Below are 18,143 nucleotides of genomic sequence, written 5' to 3' on the forward strand. Positions count from 1 at the left end.
GTCCCAAGTGATGAATTTAAACTGTTTGTGCAGTAGCCCCTTGAGAAGGGTGGAGGGTGTGGTCTGGGAAGAGAGCGCCTGAGGTATTCTTGATATTGAGCTGACAGCACCGGATTGGCTGTGGGATTGGAGGGATGGAGGGGAGGCAGGGATGCTGTCTGGGTTTTTCCTGTATTCAGAGGGTCTCCATATTGAAGCAAAGTGAAACGGAGATGATACATAAAGGGTAGGTGAATGGGGCAAAACAAACCCAGTGTGTATTTGAAACAATGTAAAGGTTTCATCTTTAGAATTTCCGGACCCCTAGTTAGTGCTGAGATTTGTATTGAGAGACCCCTAGTTAGTGCTGAGATTCGTTTTGTGGGACAGACTTTTAGGGACCGTGGCAGGTATGTTACAATTCCAGGGCAGGTCACAGTTATGATTCCGCTGGAGTTTATGTGCTTTGAAGGCAGGGTCTGTCTGACTCATCTTTGAAACCTGGATTGTGCCTTAGTGATGGGAGTCAATGTTCGGTTTGAATCTAAAGTTTATCTGCAGAGTTATTTCATTTATTATTGTGATTACGTAAGGGAATATTGGGAATGGAATAAATATTAAGAGGCCACAATGAACAATTCAGCTGGGTTTTAGTTTCTGGATCCATAATATTTGAACAGACATCTGGTGATATTCACTCATGTGAGAATGTCCAGAGGTCCCTGTGCCATATCACATAGGCCCCGTGGGTAAGTGTGCAGGTAGTTAAAGTTTAGTATCATGGCGGGGAGCTGGGGGGAGGCATGATCCTTTTTCTGAGGCACTCGGCTTATAAACCTACTCCGTCTGGCTTGTGTAGGATGAGTTGGATGAACTCCGGGCTGAAATGGAAGAGATGAGGGACAGTTATTTAGAGGAAGATGTTTACCAGCTGCAGGAGCTGCGGCGAGAACTGGACCGTGCTAATAAAAACTGCCGGATCCTGCAGTACCGCCTCAGGAAAGCCGAGCAGAAAAGCCTGAAGGTGGCCGAGACCGGTCAGGTGGACGGCGAGCTCATCCGAAGTCTGGAACAGGACTTAAAGGTGAGTGAGCGGGGCTGATGGGACGTGAGCTCCCGGGAGGAGCTGGGGTAGACGGGGTCGCAGATCTGAAAATGCAGCCCTCGGACCCCACTTACAGGTGGTCTTAATGTTCTGGTTGTGTTTCTCTCAGCAGACTTAAGCGTGAACATTTTTGTTCACTTTATGAACGAAGATTCGTAAGTGTGTAGTTATATGGCTTTGGTGGTCCAAGATTTAAATCTGTCATATGAAATGGGATCTTCAAACATAATAAAAAAAAAAGAGAAAAGAAATCATAGGAATAGATCTATAATAAGAAAGAATTAATGCCTGGTAATTGGTGTGGCAATTGTATAGAAATGATACGGAAACTCCTTCTAAAGATCTGAAATGTTTTAAAAAAATCTCTTGATTATCAATTCAGTTACAGTCAAAGACCATTCTTAAGAGTTGACCATAATTGCTTAACATTTTTATTGTTAGGTAAGTTTCTAGGATGTAGAAAACCTGAAATTACCATAACCCGAGTGAGTCTTGAATAGTGTAGTGATGATTTAACTGAGGAGAAATAAGATCATAACTAATTGTTGAAAGTGTCTTTGAGAACCAGTGACAGAAATGGGAATGAGGTGAAGAAATCCCAGACTTTAAACCACGGCTTCTCTCATGCCCAATTATCAAATCATTCATCAAGAGATGAACTATGCATAATGTCTTCCTTATTATGGGAGTACTTATGAAACCTCATTTAGCCTTTCATTATGATAACAAAAAAGATCTTTGTACTTCTATAAAATTTATAAAACACTTACAAAATGTCATTTAGTGTGGTATAAGGGTGATATATATTTCTTTTGCAAAATCTCTTTCTCATTTCCTTTTAGAAAGTAAAAATGTTTAACTGCTTTTAACATTCAAATATTTTACCACAGGAGATAACTTAAAACTTGACTACATTAAACATCTACTACAGAATTATCTTTTTTACCAAATAGGTTTAATATTACCTTAGGGAACAGAAAAATTGGTTGTGTATTGTTATTATTTCCAATTTATCATTTAAAGCATCTTCACTTGAGCACAATTAACATTCTTGGTAATATCCTATAAGGAAAGAGGGCTATCCAGAGTGGCACTTCAATCCAGATAAAAGTTGTATTCTTCCTCATAATGTGGACATCACATTTTAAACTAGTACCCTCCTGTAAAAATCGGCTTTTAATATTGCTAAGGTCTTCGCTCTTCGGTGTAATGCCATACCACTTAATGATTCTGCCTCAAAAGTTGTTTGAATGCAGCCGTGGTGCACAGAAAGCTTCATACCCGGGTGACTATCTCTGCAGGTAGCCAAAGACGTGTCTGTCCGATTGCACCATGAACTTGAAACTGTGGAGGAGAAGCGTGCGAAAGCTGAAGATGAAAATGAAGCCCTCCGACAGCAGATGATTGAAGTGGAAATATCCAAACAGGCCCTCCAAAATGAGCTGGAGAGACTGAAAGAGGTAATCCGGAAATGTACGGGGATTTCTCCTTTGGGTTTAATTATGAGGAAGTTGGGACTCCAAGTGTCCCATTATCATTGTGGTTTAAAGTAGTGGCGGGCACCCTGTGGTCTGTATGCATGGCCTGGGAAGTAAGAATGGTTTTCACATTTTTTTATAGCATTGGAAAACAGCCACCACCATACAAAATAAACTAATAAGCAAGGAAGACTATGTGACAAAGACTGTATGTTGCTTGCACAAACCTGGTGTTTGCTCTCTGGTCCTTTATAGAAAAGCCTGTTGAATCCTGGTCTGAAGCTATTTTTAATACTTTCCATTCAGATAAGCTGGCCATTAATTGTTTTTATGTGTTGAAATGTTGAGCACTATTACTGGAATACAACATTAAGTGGTAGCTTTTTTCTCAAAAGTCTTCTCTTCCCACAAGCTGGAAAATATGTTATGGTTGCCTGTGTAAACAGGTAATCTGAATATGTGACCTATATCTGTTATTCAGCCAATATGATTTAAATGTAGATTTTTAAAAAATGTTGTGGAGTGACTATGTCCTAGTAAAGTGGTCTAGAAAAGGAATATATATGAATTTATATAAATATAGGAGTGTATGAATATAAATGTATACTCATTTGCATAAAGTAATGTAAATCCTGTTCTGTTGTTGACTGCTATTATAAGCTGAGTATTTTCTTGGAAATTATTCTGCATATTGATGAAATTAAAAACTTGGTGAAGGCTTTAAGATAATGGTTTTTAAAAAAGATGATTGTTAAAGCCAGCATATTACCTGCTAACAGCCTTACGTAGCAGTTTAGTTTTCCTTTGGCTAAGCTTCCTGATTCACCAGCCATTCCCTGTCCATCTACCCAACTTAATTCAGGCCCTGTACTAGGCATTGGGCATGCAGATGAGAGTATGGCAGCATGGGCCCTGCTCTCAAAGTGTTTACAGTTCAACATGGCACACAGATAACACAAATTACGGCAAAGGAGCCAGTGCTGTGACCTCTGATTCCTCCCCCACTCCCTTTACTCACAGCCATGCCAGCCTCGAGTTTGCCCTCCCCAGATATGGTCTCTTTCCAGAGATCCAGCCACTTGTGGCTCAATTCCTCATCTGCAGGTCTCTGCTTACATCTCACCTCATCCAGCCTCCCCTCAACACTTACACATTAAGTTGTTCCTGTCTCCACCCTGGCCATCCCCGTCTGCCTTCCCATCTGATATATTATGGATTTGGGTAAATTATATGTATACTAGAGGCCTGGTGCATGGAATTCGTGCACAGGTAGAGTCCCTAGGCCTGGCTGGTGATCAGGGCTAATCGGGGCCTTCCTTCCCCCGGCTGCTGTCCAGGGCTTTCCTTCGTTCTGTGCTGCCCCCTGATGGTCAGTGCACATCATAGCGAGTGGTCAGACTCTCGGTCAAACTCCCGAGGGGACAATTTGCATATTAGCCTTTTATTATATAGGATTGTCACCACTTATCTGAAAATGCTATGTGTTTTATTTCTTTGTCTCCCCTTCTCTAATGCCCCTCTAGAACTCAAGCTCAGTAGGCTTGGGGGGCTTGTTTTTTGGTTTACTCTGGGGTCTCTGTGCCTAGAACAGTGCCTGGCATACAGGCATCGTGGAGACTCGCTGGGTGAGCAGGTGAAGGAGGGTGAGAATGTGGAGCTGTAGTGACTACAGCTTGCCTGGGGGACTCAGTGAGCTTCCCAGAGGAAGAGGTAGATGCTGACAATGTTCTTTCATTCTGGGTAACCCGTGCTTCTTACCTTACATGCACACTTAACCCAGGACTGGAGGAATTTCCTCTGATTGTGAATCTCTTATCTCTGACTTACTGTTCCTAGTAGTTTACTTTCCTCTCTTTCCTTTGGTCTAAGTTTACTAGAAGGTATGCCATAATGGGTTTTTCCCTCAAAACTTCTGGTTTGATACTGACCATGTGGGTATAGAAAACAACTTAGAAGTTTATTTTATAAATTTGATGTGTGTATATTTGTGTGTCAATATATAAATTATATACACATAAGTAAATATATATATTTCAGACAAGCAAAAATTCTTTTGCACATATTTAATGGCTTGTGTGATATTTGGCTTCTGGTTATGGATAAAAGCTCTTTGGGGAAAGAAATGATTACTCTTGCCATTCAGAGCTACGCAAGTGTGAGGCAAGGATCCTCAGAGCTGTGATGTAGGCTCAGGCTGGATATGAGGAAGGGGTAGGGTGGAGGGGTCAGCTCCCTCTCCTTTGTGGGTGAAAGCTATTTGGAGAGGGGTTGCTCAATGGGGACACAATAAGTATTTCACCTCCAGAGTTACAGTCAGGCCGAGGGGGCTGTGTATTTACACCAAACTTCTAAACCAGTGACTTTCAACAGGTGCGCTGCAAGAATTTCTAAAACATGCAATACCTGACTATTTAGTTCAGGGCACTGACCTCATTTCTCTTAGATTGTCAAATAAAAGAGTGACAACAGCCAACACAATAGCTATCTAGTGTGAATATCCTGTCTTGAACCATTAATATAGGGTGTCTCAAAAAAGTGTAAACACACACTTTGAATTATTATAAAGACAGTGTTTATTAAAATACATTTCATTTTTAAAATTGAGCTATCAGCTGTTACAGTGTGTATACATTTGGGGGGCACAACCTGTATATAGGTCAAGAGTTGCATCTTATTGGTCATGTCACATAATAAGGTTGAATCTGATTGATTAATTATTGGTACCAGAAATCCTTATTAAAAGTATAGGCAACTGATTTTTTTTAAAAGTCACTTTGGAGCTGAAAGGGTAGGTATTTACTATTATTATTATTTTTGTTGTAAATTAATCAAAAATACACCTATTTTTTGGTCAGATTGGCAAAAAATATATATTTTGGTGTGCCACAGAATTTCAGTAATTAGTTAGTTTATGTGTGCCATAAGATGAAAAGATTTGAAAACCACGGTTCTAAATAAATCATAAAACTGATAGGAGTCTGAGGGAGGGTTAGACGCTGGTATTCTATGCTGGAAGCAGAGAATGATGGAGCCCATGATAAGGTTCAGAAGCGGTGGAGGAGGTATTTATTGGCAAATGCCACAGTGGTCTCCATGAATGGGCTCTTTTTATGAAAGCCAGAACAAAATACGCCCTGAGTTTTGCTCTAGGCTGAGGATAATATTTCTCTCTCCTGAGCCTTCCTCATTACTGTTCACCTCTGAAGTTTGGTAAATGGACGCATCACCTTTTGGGAAAGGCAAGGACAGTGTGTGTGTGTCTCTCTGTGACAGAAGTGCATGTCCCTCTTGGCCTCGGACAGTGAAACAGTGCATGTTTGTACCTCTTCGGCTCTGTAGCCTCTGCTGTGTGTTCTCTCTCAAGCTGCAGACTATTTTCAGCTGCCTATGCACTTGTCCAAGACGGATTTCTCCTAGCACTTCAAACTCAGCGAGTCAGAAACAGACTTGGCACCCTCGCCTCCATCTGCCCCTTCTCTATCTTGCCCCGTTGGGTTGGTTCGTGGTGCCACTGTCCTTTTAGGCACCCGGGCTTAAGTGATTGTTACTGTTCTTACTTCTCTTGCTTCCCAACCTCAATTGCCTGCCAGGTGCTTAAGGTTCAACTGCTCCTGGCTTTTGCAGTCTTAGAAATTTTCTTTCTCACTGATACATGCTGTAATATGGATGAACCTCAAAAATAGGCTAAGTAAAAGGAGTCAGACATGGATGATTTCATTTATAGGAAATATCCAGACTAGGTAAATCCATAGAGTCAGAAAAAAGGTTAGTTGTTTCCAGGGCCTGAGGAGAGGGGAGAAAGGGGACTGTTTGCTTAATGGGTGTGGGGTTTCCTTTTGAATAATGAAAATGTTTGAACTAGATAGAAGTGATGGTTGCACAACATTGTGAGTGTACTAAATGCCACTGAATTTTACACTTTATAATGGTTAATTTTTTAAAATTGATTTGAGAGAGAGAGAGAGAGAGAGAGAGAGAGAGAGAGAGAAGAGAAAGAGAAAGAGAAAGAGAGAAACATCCATGTGAGAGAGAAACATCTATCGGTTGCCTCACGCATGTGCCCCAACCAGGGAATCAAACCTGCAACCTGGGTATGTGCCCTGACCAGGAATTGAGCTGCTGCCTTTCGGTGCATGGGACATACTCCAATCAATGGAGCCACACCAACCAAGGCTTATTTAATGGTTTATTGTAACATAAATTAAAACTTTTTACTTTCTCTGTTCTATCTGTTATCAGTGGGGTATCCTCTGTGTCCTCACCTGGTGGAAGTGGGCTTCTTGGGGTGCTCAGGAACAAGAATTTCCTGAGGCCTCCATGGGAGGATTGAGGTATCATGGAAAACTTTATTGATGAGGTAACATTAAGGGAGTCTCCCTCCAAGGTCTTATCTCCCTTCATCGCACCATGGGCTGAGATCAAAGCCACAGCCCAGAGTCTTTGCTCCATATTAAAGCACAGTCCAGTCCAGTATCTGGCCAGGGTGGCTTGTGTTCCCAGGGCAAGTCCATTGCGCAGCTTCTGGGGTCACAGAGGCAGGCCAGTGCCGGTCATGGAGTAAACAAATGCAAGGAAGCAGGAGCAAAACAAGAGGAACAAGAGAAGGAGAGGGGTTGTAACTAGGAGCTTAACCAACGAAGCCTTGAGGATTTCACACACTTCCAGTGGCTCTGCCCCTCTAGCCAATGATCCTTGTTCCCAGGTTAGACTGACAGGCAAGCACCTTCCTTACGTCACCCCAGCTTCACTGCACATGAGCTCAAGTTCTCTTTTGCTTGATCCTTTTCCCCAGTGATCTGCAGGGAGTGGACCGGTGGTTCCCTGGGGAGACTGGAGCTTGCAGCTTCCTGGTGAAGCTGCCCAGATGACCATGCTTATTAATAACTAGCTAATTATAATGGTACTAGAGGCCCGGTGCACGAAATTCGTGCACTGGGTGTGTGTGTGTGTGTGGGGGGGGAGTGTCCCTCAGCCCAGCCTGCCCCCTCTCACATACTGGGAGCCCTCAGGCATTGACCCCCATCACCCTCCAATCGCAGGATCGGCCCCTTGCCCAGGCCTGACGCCTCTGACAGAGGTGTCAGGCCTGGGCTGGGGACCCTCATTTCCCCCCATCACTGGTTCTGCCCCCAGCCAAGGCCTGATGCCTCAGCCAGAGGCGTAGACCCCCATCACCCTCTGATCACCTGATCGGCCCCTTGCCCAGGCCTGATGCCTCCGCCAGAGGTGTCAGGCTTGGACAGGGGACCTCCATCTCCCCCCGATCACTGGCTCTGGCCCCCGCCCAGGCCTGAGGCCTCTGGCCCAGGAATCATGCCTGGGCAGGGGACCCCCATCTCCCTCTGATCACTTGCTCCACCCCCCGCCCAAGCCTGACGCCTCTGACCCAGGCTTCAGGCCTGGGCAAGGGGACCATCATATCCCCTCAATCCCCTGCTCAGCCCCCCGCCCAGGCCTGATGCCTCGGCCAGAGGAGTTGACCCTCATCACCCTCTGATCACCAATCACTGGATCGGCCTCTTGACCAGGCCTGAGGCCTCCGGCAGAGGTGTCAGGCCTGGGCAGGGGACCCCCAGCTCCCCACGGTTGCAGGCTCCGCCCCTGCCCAGGCCTAACGCCTCTGGCTGAGGCGTCTGGCTCGGGCAGCGGGGACCCGCAGCTGCAGCGGCCCCGCGATCGTGGGCTCCGCTTTAGGCCCAGGCAAGGGACCCCTAGCTCCTGGGACTGCCAGCTTCGACCATACCCAGCTCCCATCGCTGGCTCCACCCCTACTTCCTGCTATCACTGGCCAGGGCGGCAAAGGCGCCTGATTCTCCGATCATGGCTGGGGAGCAGGGCAAAGGCAGCCCCAGGGCCGCCTTTGCCCTGCCCCCCAGCTCTTAGCTCCCCCCTGGGTTTCAGATCACTGTCAGTGGCAGGGGGCTTCTTCCTGCTTTCCCTTTCGCCTCCCTGCATTGTGCCTACATTTGCAAATTAACCACCATCTTGTTGGCAGTTAACTGCCAATCTTAGTTGTATATCGTCGTATGCCAATTACCATTTTTCTCTTTTATTAGTGTAGATCATTTCTACCCTACTTTCTGCATGTCTTCTAGAATGCCTATTAGTCATATGTGGGATCTTCTTATGTTGGCCATTCTTAGTCCATCCTCCATCTTACTTAACCTCTATAAAAATCGTTTTATCTCTCTGTGCTATATTCTGGACAATTTCTTCATTTCTTGTCCAAGTTACTAATTTTCATTTTTTACAAAAAAGTTGCTGTTTTATTCATCCAATAAGTTTTCATTTCAATGAGTTTACCTTTCATTTATGGAATTTTAAAAAATTTGCCTGTTCTGCCCAGCCAGAGTGACTCAGTTGGTTGAGTGTCTTCCTGTTCGCCAAGGGGTTGTGGGTTGAGTCTCGGTCAGGGTATGTGCCTGGTTGCGGATTTGATCCATGGTCAGGACCCATGTGGAGGGCAGCCAGTCGATGTTTCTCTCTTTCAGTCTCTCTCCCTCCCTCTCCGTAAGCATAACCTCTGGTGAGGATTAAAAAAACAAAAAACTTTGCATGTTCTTTTTCATAATATTTATTTGTTCCTCATCTATTCTTTCTTTTAGATCTTTCACCATTTTAAAGTCAGAGTCTCTTCCAGTTTGTTCTGTTATTTTCAGTTCTTGGTGTTACTAATCCTTCTGTTCATCATATCCGCTGACTCTCACTCACTTAACGTGCATTTTATTATGAGCTGTTCTTAGAATCCCATGAAGTTTGTTGAAATGTCCTTCTAGTGAGATTTTGCATTGGTCTTTTCCAAAGGCCTTGGTACTATCATTGGTCCAAATTTAAGTCTTAATTTTTGACTTGTGAAGCTGTGTACCAAATCGGTTGTGTCAATGGGAAATCAAACTTGCATGGGGCATAAGCATAGGGTATTTTAATACTTCAGAGGAGATTTTGTTTGCCACCACCCAGTGTCCTGAAAAGAAGTTAACTCTCCCCACTCCCCACACCTGGTGGTGTTTAGTTTGCTATCAGTTGGGGTACATCTCTTCAGTGGGCTACCTGAATGCATTCATGAAGCTTCTTGCCACACTTCTGGCTACGCGGGCCTATTTCTGTGTCTGGTAACTTCCATCATCCCCTCCTACTCCACAATGCTTAGCACATACCCTTGTGCTGATTGCTCTGGTTTTCAGTATCTTATGCATTTCTAACACTGGGGAATTTTCCTTTTTGTGTGTGAGTTCAGCTGTGTATGAATTGTTGCTTGTTATACTTTCCCTAGCATTTCCAGCTGTTTATTGTGGGAAGGCTCATGATAACTCAGTGTACTGTGTTGCCAGAACAGGATGTGACCCCTCAGGGCTCGGCAGCTCTCCGTGGCAGCCCTGGGGTGCCATGAGTAACCCCAGTTGTCTTCCAGTTCATGACTCAGCACTTGTGTTCCTCCTTCTCTGCTCAGTTTTTTCCACCCCGCTGCTCACCAGCTCCCATTTTCCTTAGGGCCCTTTTTTCCCCTCATGGCTTCTCTACGTTATGGCTGCTACTCACTATCTTCTCTCTAGGTGTCTGCTATAGACTGAATGTTTGTGACCCCCACCCCACCACCACCACATTCATATGTTTAAATCCTAATCCTCAGTGAGGTGGTATTTGGGGATGAGGCTTTTGGAAGCTGGCTAGGTTATGAGAGAGGAGCCTTCATGAATGGGAGTAATGCCCTTATAAAGGAGACCTCAGGAAGCTTCCTTGTTCCCTCCACCATGTGAGGATACAATGAGAAGTTGGCTGTCTGTGAACCAGGAAATGGATCCTCATGAATCCACCAGCACCTTGATCTTAGATTTCTCAGCCTACAGAACTGTAAGAAATAAATGTTTGTTCTTTAAGCCACACAGTCTATATGGTATTTTTGTTATAGCAGCCAGAATAGATTAAGATAGTCTTTCTACTTTTATCTCAACCAGTGGGCAAGCACTTTTCTCTGTAGGTCATTACCTTCAAACTATCAGGCAGCCATAAAGCCTGGAAATATAAGTGTACAAACATAACAAATGGTTTTATTGCTGTTAGGCTGCATTTACTAAAATAATATTATCTTTGTTTTCAGAGTTTATGGTCCCCCTTGTAAGAAAAAGATTTGCTAGGTTGAGCTACTGTAAAGCATCTTTGAGCAGAGTCCTACTGCCAGGCATCTGCTCCGGCCCTGACCAGGCTGTGAGTGGCTGCCAGGGAATCAGTCAGGGCCTCACCCCTGGCCTAGCCAACAGGGGAAGGTAGGACCAGCAGGCCATGTGGGGCAAAGGCAGCTGTGTTAGCTTGGTGGGCTCTCTAGGACACCTCTGAAGGGATAAGCAGCATCAGGTTTCATTTGCTAGCCATGAGTTTATGGGGAGGGGCAGGGTGACTAGCTAAAGAACAGGAAGTGGGGAGAAATCTGGTACCCTGAATGATATCCCAGTTATGTGGCCTGCTAAGTTCATAATGAGGTAGAGTGGGATGGGGTGGGAGCAGAAGAATCAGGGTGTCTGGTTAAGTCTTTTTCCCAAACACTGAAACATGAGAAGAGTCTGGTGGCTGTGTGTGTGTGTGTGTGTGTGTGTGCAGTGTCTGAACAGGAATCTGGAGGGAACTGCCCTTTTGTGAGTTCTGCCCAGACCAGGAGGGCAGGGAATGGCTTGGACTAGAGCCGTGTCCACCAAGGAACAAATCTCAGAATCCCAGGCCTGGAAATCCAGAGGTCAGAGGTTGGGGAGGATTAGGAACAGCAGCAACTGCAGGAAGATTGGGCATACGTAGTTCTGAATATATAAGCTGTAAATGGACCAGTTTTGATGTCTGGGAAGAAAGGGGTTGTGTGTTGAGTGAAACCATAAGTAGCACTTAATGGCTAGATTCATGCTGTTGCTGGAAGGAGGAGCAACAGCCTAGCACAGTCTGTCCTGGTCACTCGGAACCATTTCTTGCCAAAATCAAGACAGAATCATAGTGGGGTTTTCTACTAGGCGAGTCCTGCCACCCACTTTACAGCGAGTCCCAGTGTTCTGCGGGGGCCCAGCTCGGTTGAGCCTCACGGGGCCTTTTCCGATGCACATGGCGGGCAGGCTTTTTGCTTCTTCGTGGTGAGCTGTGGCGGAGGCATGAGGAGGAGGTAGGGGCTTGCCGAGGTTCAAGTGTTTGAAATGCTTTCATTTCTTAGGTTATGCTGTTTCCTTAAGTTCTGTTGTCAAAGAAGGATTTTACCTTTACTTTGTGTGGATTTTATGTCGAAAACAGTGGTGAGGACAAAGGAAGGATGTTGGAAGGAATAACTTTATTTGACAGCTTGCTTCTGGTGGGGTGTGAAGGCATGCAAGGCCAGACGTAGGCCTGAGACCTGAGACTTACCTAGTGTTAGAGTTGGAAGAATCCTTGAGATGAATTAGCCAGTCTTTTCATTACCAACACGAAGAAACCAAGGGCTGGGTGGCCCATTCATAGCAGAGCTACCCCAGGTCTCCTGACTGTCAGCAGCTGTCTGTATCTCTGTCTTTCCTCCAGACCGTAGCTCTAGACCTGGACTCTCCTTTCTTTGTAGACTTGGAAAAGGCCAGTTACCCGGTCAGAACTGGAGGCAGGCACTTGTGGAGCCAGCTTGAACAGAGTGTCTTCTAGGGGAAGCCGCTGGAACAAGCAGCTCCTGGTTCCTTGCTCCAGTGCGTTGGTGAGGAAGGGCACTGTATCTTTTTTTGACCCATTAATGCTTCTCTATAAAATTAATTTCTACTTTTAGAAGTACTTATTAAGCTTCTTCTTTCTTCTCTACTGAGAAAATTATAGGAAGAAGGCCAGGATTTACCTTTGAAGAGAGTGAGCGTGGGTCCTCCCAGCCTGCCTTACACCTGCTCAATGGGAGCCCTCATGCCCTGTTCTCTCCCATCCAGTTTGAGGTCCTTGTCATCCCTCCCTCCTCCTATTAAAGGTTCCTGGATTCAATTCCTGTGTGTGTGTGTGTGTGTGTGTGTGTGTGTGTGTGCGCGCGCGCGCATGCATGCTTCCCCACACTAACAAGCAATTCTCAGACTCCAGCAGCTGCTTCTGACCAAACTGGCTATAGATTATAGGTTCCGTCGATCCCCTCCAACTCAGGATGCCAATTGCAAGTCCAGGTTGTTACCTTTACTTCTGACACACTAGCTATAAATCAGAAGTTCCCACAATCTTCTTAATTCGGGTGATCACCTTTATTTGGGGTTATTAATATCGTGAATATATTTGTGTATAGTGCCTGGTACGTGGTGCCTTGTTGTGTTGTATTTTGTGCCTTTAAATCAACGCAGCAGGTCCAAGCAACAGCAACCTCCTGAGCAACACACCCTCTGCCGAGGAACGGCAGCTGTACGTGAAACCTCGCCCCACCAGCCAGAAGAGCCACCACAGCTGTGAACAGAACCCACCAGAGGAGCTGCTGCCAACTGAAGAGCAGCTGCTACCGCAACCGCCCGAAGAGCAACCACAGATCAAGGAGTCACTGCCACCAAGGGAGCAACCACTGAACGACTCAACGTCTAGATATGTCAGTGAGATCAAACATGGGTAGACAAAGAAACCCCCAAAGGAAAGAGAAGGAGGACTCTCCAGAAAAGCAGCTAAGCAATACAGAGGCATGCAACATGACAGAAAAAGAATTCAGAATAAGGGTCCTAGAGTGCATAAACCGGATGGAGGAAAAAATCGACAACCTCTGCAAGAAGCAAGATGAAACAGATGAAAAAATCGATAACATATGGAAGAAGCTAGAAGAAACAGATGAAAAAATCAACAACTTAAGTAAGACCCAAGAAGAAATGAAGAGTGATATAGCTGCAATGAAAAACTCCATTGAAAGTATCAACAGTAGACTAGGAGAAGCGGAGGACCGAATTAGTGAATTAGAAGACAAGGAAGCAAAACACACCCAAAATGTACTGCAATTGGAGAAAAAAATTAAAAGACAGGAGGACAGCCTAAGGGAGCTTTGGGACAACATGAAACGAAACAACATACGAATAATAGGAGTACCAGAACAACAAAAGGATGAACAAGGATTAGAAAACCTATTAGAAGAAATAATATCAGAAAACTTCCCTGAGGTGGGGAAGAAAAAAGTCACACATGCCCAGAGAGTCCCAAACAAGGTGAACCCGAAAAGACCCACACCAAGACATATCATAATTACCATGGCAAATATTCAGGACAAAGAGAATCTTACAGGCTGCAAGAGAGAGACGGAAAGTTACATACAAGGGCTCTCCCATTAGATTGTCAAATGATTTCTCAACAGAAACACATCAGGCCAGAAAAGAATGGACTGAAATTTACAAAGTGATGCAAAGCAAAGGACTGAATCCAAGAATACTCTATCCAGCAAGGCTATCATTCAAACTTGAAGGGGAAATAAGAAGCTTCACAGACAAAAAAAGGCTAAGGGAGTTTATCACCACCAAGCCAGCAATGCAAGGAATGCTAAAGGGACTGGTATAAAAATAAGAAATAAAAAGCTCAGAAAGAAAACAGCCACACAAAAACAGAAATGGCTACAAACAAGTACCTTTCAATAATAACTTTAAACGTAAACGGACTAAATGCTCCAAACAAAAGACATCGAGTGGCTGAATGGATAAAAAAACATGACCCATACATCTGCTGTCTACAAGAAACCCACCTCATTAGAAGGGACTCACACAGACTGAAAGTGAAAGGATGGAAAAATATCTTTCAGGCAAATGGAAAGGAAAAGAAAGCTGGGGTAGCAATACTTATATCGGACAAAATAGACCTCAAAGTGAAGGCCATAACAAGAGATAAGGAAGGCCACTTCATAATACTAAAGGGATCAATACAACAAGAAGATATAACTCTGGTAAACATATATGCACCCAATGCAGGAGCACCCAAATTCATAAAAAAACTCCTGGAAGATATCAAAGGAGAGATCGACAACAATACAATCATAGTAGGGGACTTTAATACACCACTGACAACACTGGATAAGCCCTCTAGACAAACAATCAGCAAAGATACAGCAATCCTAAATGACTCACTAGATCAGATGGACTTAATAGACATCTTCAGAACACTCCACCCCAAAGCCAGGGAATATACATTCTACTCAAATGCTCATAAGACATATTCAAAAATAGACCATATATTGGGTCACAAGCAAAGTATCCCCAAATTCAAGAAGATTGAAATAATAAAAAGCATCTTCACAGACCACGATGGCATAATATTAGAAATAAACTACAATAAAAACAACCAAAAATACTCAAACACCTGGAAGCTGAATAGCATGCTATTAAATATTGATTGGGTTACCAATGAGATCAAAGAAGAAATTAAAAACATCCTGGAAACTAATGACAATGAAAACACAACAATCCAAAACCTATGGGACACAATGAAAGCAGTCTTGAGAGGGAAGTTTATAGCTCTACAGGCCTATCTCAAAAAACAAGAAAACATGGTAGTAAATCATCTAACTCTACAACTCAAAGAATTAGAAAGAGAGCAACAAGAAAACCCCAGAGTGAACAGAAGGAAGGAAATAATAAAGATTAGAGCAGAAATAAATGACATAGAGACCAAAAAAACAATACAGAAAATCAATGAAACCAAGAGCTGGTTCTTTGAAAGGATAAACAAGATTGACAAACCTCTAGCCAGACTCACCAAGAAGCAAAGAGAGAGGACCCAAATAAACAAAATCAGAAACGATAGAGGCGAAATAACAACAGACCCCACAGAAATACAAATGATCATTAAAAAATACTATGGACAGCTCTACTCCAACAAACTAGACAACCTGGAGGAAATGGACAAATTCCTAGAAAAATACAACATTCCAAAACTCAATCAGGAAGAATCTAAAAATCTCAACAGGCCAATAACTATGGAAGAAATTGAAGCAGTCATCAAAAAGCTTCCATCAAACAAAAGCCCAGGACCAGACGGCTTCACAGGGGAGTTTTACCAAACATTCAAGGAAGAACTAAAACCTATCCTCCTCAGACTACTACAAAAAATTCAAGAGGAAGGAACACTTCCAAGCTCATTCTATGAAGCCAGCATCACCCTAATACCAAAACCAGGTAAAGACAACACAATGAAAGAGAACTACAGGCCAATATCCCTCATGAACATAGATGCCAAAATCCTCAACAAAATCTTAGCAAATCGGATCCAGCAGTACATCAGAAAGATCATACACCATGACCAAGTAGGATTTATCCCAGGGATGCAAGGATGGTACAATATCCGCAAATCAATAAACGTGATACATCACATAAACAAACTGAAAGAAAAAAAACCACATGGTCATATCAATTGATGCAGAAAAAGCATTTGACAAAATTCAACACCCATTTTTGATAAAAACTCTCAGCAAGGTGGGAGTAGAAGGATCATACCTCAACATAATAAAAGCCATATATGACAGGCCCACAGCCAACATCATACTCAATGGGCAAAAACTAACACCATTTCCCCTAAGAACAGGAACAAGACAGGGATGCCCCCTCTCACCACTCCTGTTCAACATAGTACTGGAAGTGTTAGCCATTGCAATTCGGCAAGAAGAAGAAATAAAAGGCATCCAAATTGGAAAAGAGGAAGTAAAACTGTCCTTATTTGCAGACGACATGATATTATACATACAAAACCCCAGAGACTCCATCCAAAAGCTACTAGACTTAATACATGAATTTGGCAATGTAGCAGGATACAAAATTAACCCCAAGAAATCGGAGGCATTTCTATACACCAGTAGTGAACTTTCAGAAAGCGAGATTATAAAAGCAATCCCGTTTACCATTGCACCAAAAAAATTAAGCTACCTAGGAATCAACTTAACTAAAGAGGTAAAAGACCTCTACTCAGAAAACTGCAGGACGTTGAAAAAAGATATAGAGGAAGACATAAACAGATGGAAGAACATACCGTGTTCCTGGATTGGTAGAATCAACATCATTAAAATGTCCATACTACCCAAAGCAATCTATAAATTCAACGCACTTCCCATTAAAATACCAACGGCATACTTCAGAGATCTAGAACGAACTCTCCAAAAATTCATCTGGAATAAAAAAAGACCCCGAATAGCTGCAGCAATCCTGAAAAAGAACAAAGTAGGTGGGATCTCAATACCAGATATCAAGTTGTATTACAAAGCCACTGTTCTCAAAACTGCCTGGTACTGGCACAAGAATAGGCATATAGATCAATGGAATAGAATGGAGAGCCCAGAAATCGGCCCGAACCAATATGCTGAATTAATATTTGACAAAGGAGGCAAGAACATACAATGGAGCCAAGATAGTCTCTTCAATAAATGGTGTTGGGAAAATTGGACAGATATATGCAAGAAAATGAAACTAGACCACCAACTTACACCATACACAAAAATAAACTCAAAATGGATAAAGGACTTAAATGTACGACAGGAAACCATAAAAATTCTAGAAGAATCCAAAGGCAACAAAATCTCAGACATATGCCAAAGCAATTTCTTCACTGACACAGCTCCTAGGGCACTTGAAACTAAAGAGAAAATAAACAAATGGGACTTCATCAAAATAAAAAGCTTCTGCACAGCAAAAGAAACCATCAACAAAACAACAAGAAAACCCACTGTGTGGGAAAACATATTTGCCAATGTCATATCTGATAAGGGCCTAATCTCCAAAATTTATAGGGAACTCATACAACTCAACAAAAGGAAGATAAACAATCCAATCAAAAAGTGGGCAAAGGACCTAAATAGACACCTTTCAAAAGAGGACATTCAGAAAGCCAAGAGACATATGAAAACATGCTCAAAGTCACTAATCATCCGAGAGATGCAAATCAAAACAACAATGAGGTATCATCTCACACCTGTCAGACTGGCTATCATCAACAAATCAACAAACGACAAGTGCTGGAGAGGATGTGGAGAAAAAGGAACACTTGTGCACTGCTGGTGGGAATGCAGACTGGTGCAGCCACTATGGAAGACAGTATGGAGTTTCCTTAAAAAACTGAAAATGGAACTCCCATTTGACCCTGTGATCCCGCTTCTAGGAATATATCCCAAGAAACCAGAAACACCAATCAGAAAGGATATATGCACCCCTATGTTCATAGCAGCACAATTCACCATAGCTAAGATCTGGAAACAGCCTAAGTGCCCATCAGTAGATGAATGGATTAGAAAACTGTGGTACATCTACACGATGGAATACTATGCTGCTGTAAAAAGGAAGGAACTCTTACCATTTGCAACGTCATGGATGGAACTGGAGAGCATTATGCTAAGTGAAATAAGCCAGTCAATGAAGGAAAAATACCACATGATCTCACTCATTCATGGATAATAGAGACCATTATAAACTTTTGAACAATAATAGATACAGAGGCAGAGCAGCCTCAAACAGATTGTCAAACTGCAGCAGGAAGGCCGGGGAGGGTTGGGGGGCAGGAGGTAGGGGGGTAAGAGATCAACTAAAGGACTTGTATGCATGCATATAAGCATAACCAATGGACATAAGACACTGGGGGATAGGGGAGGCTAGGGGACTGTCTAGGGCGGGGTGATA

At 43.4% G+C, this 18,143-nt stretch overlaps 1 protein-coding gene across 1 annotated transcript in view; it reads left to right on the forward strand.

Annotated features, from left to right (window-relative positions):
- The window catches only part of MTCL1 (microtubule crosslinking factor 1), a 125,928-nt gene that overhangs the window by 8,837 nt on the left and 98,948 nt on the right, over positions 1–18,143 (forward strand). The window contains 2 exon segments of the mRNA XM_081097863.1: positions 839–1,063; positions 2,386–2,544. Of these exon segments, the coding sequence (XP_080953989.1) occupies positions 839–1,063; positions 2,386–2,544 (384 nt within the window).

Source organism: Myotis nattereri, assembly GCF_964212035.1.
Source record: "Myotis nattereri genome assembly, chromosome: 8".
Lineage (NCBI taxonomy): Eukaryota > Metazoa > Chordata > Mammalia > Chiroptera > Vespertilionidae > Myotis > Myotis nattereri.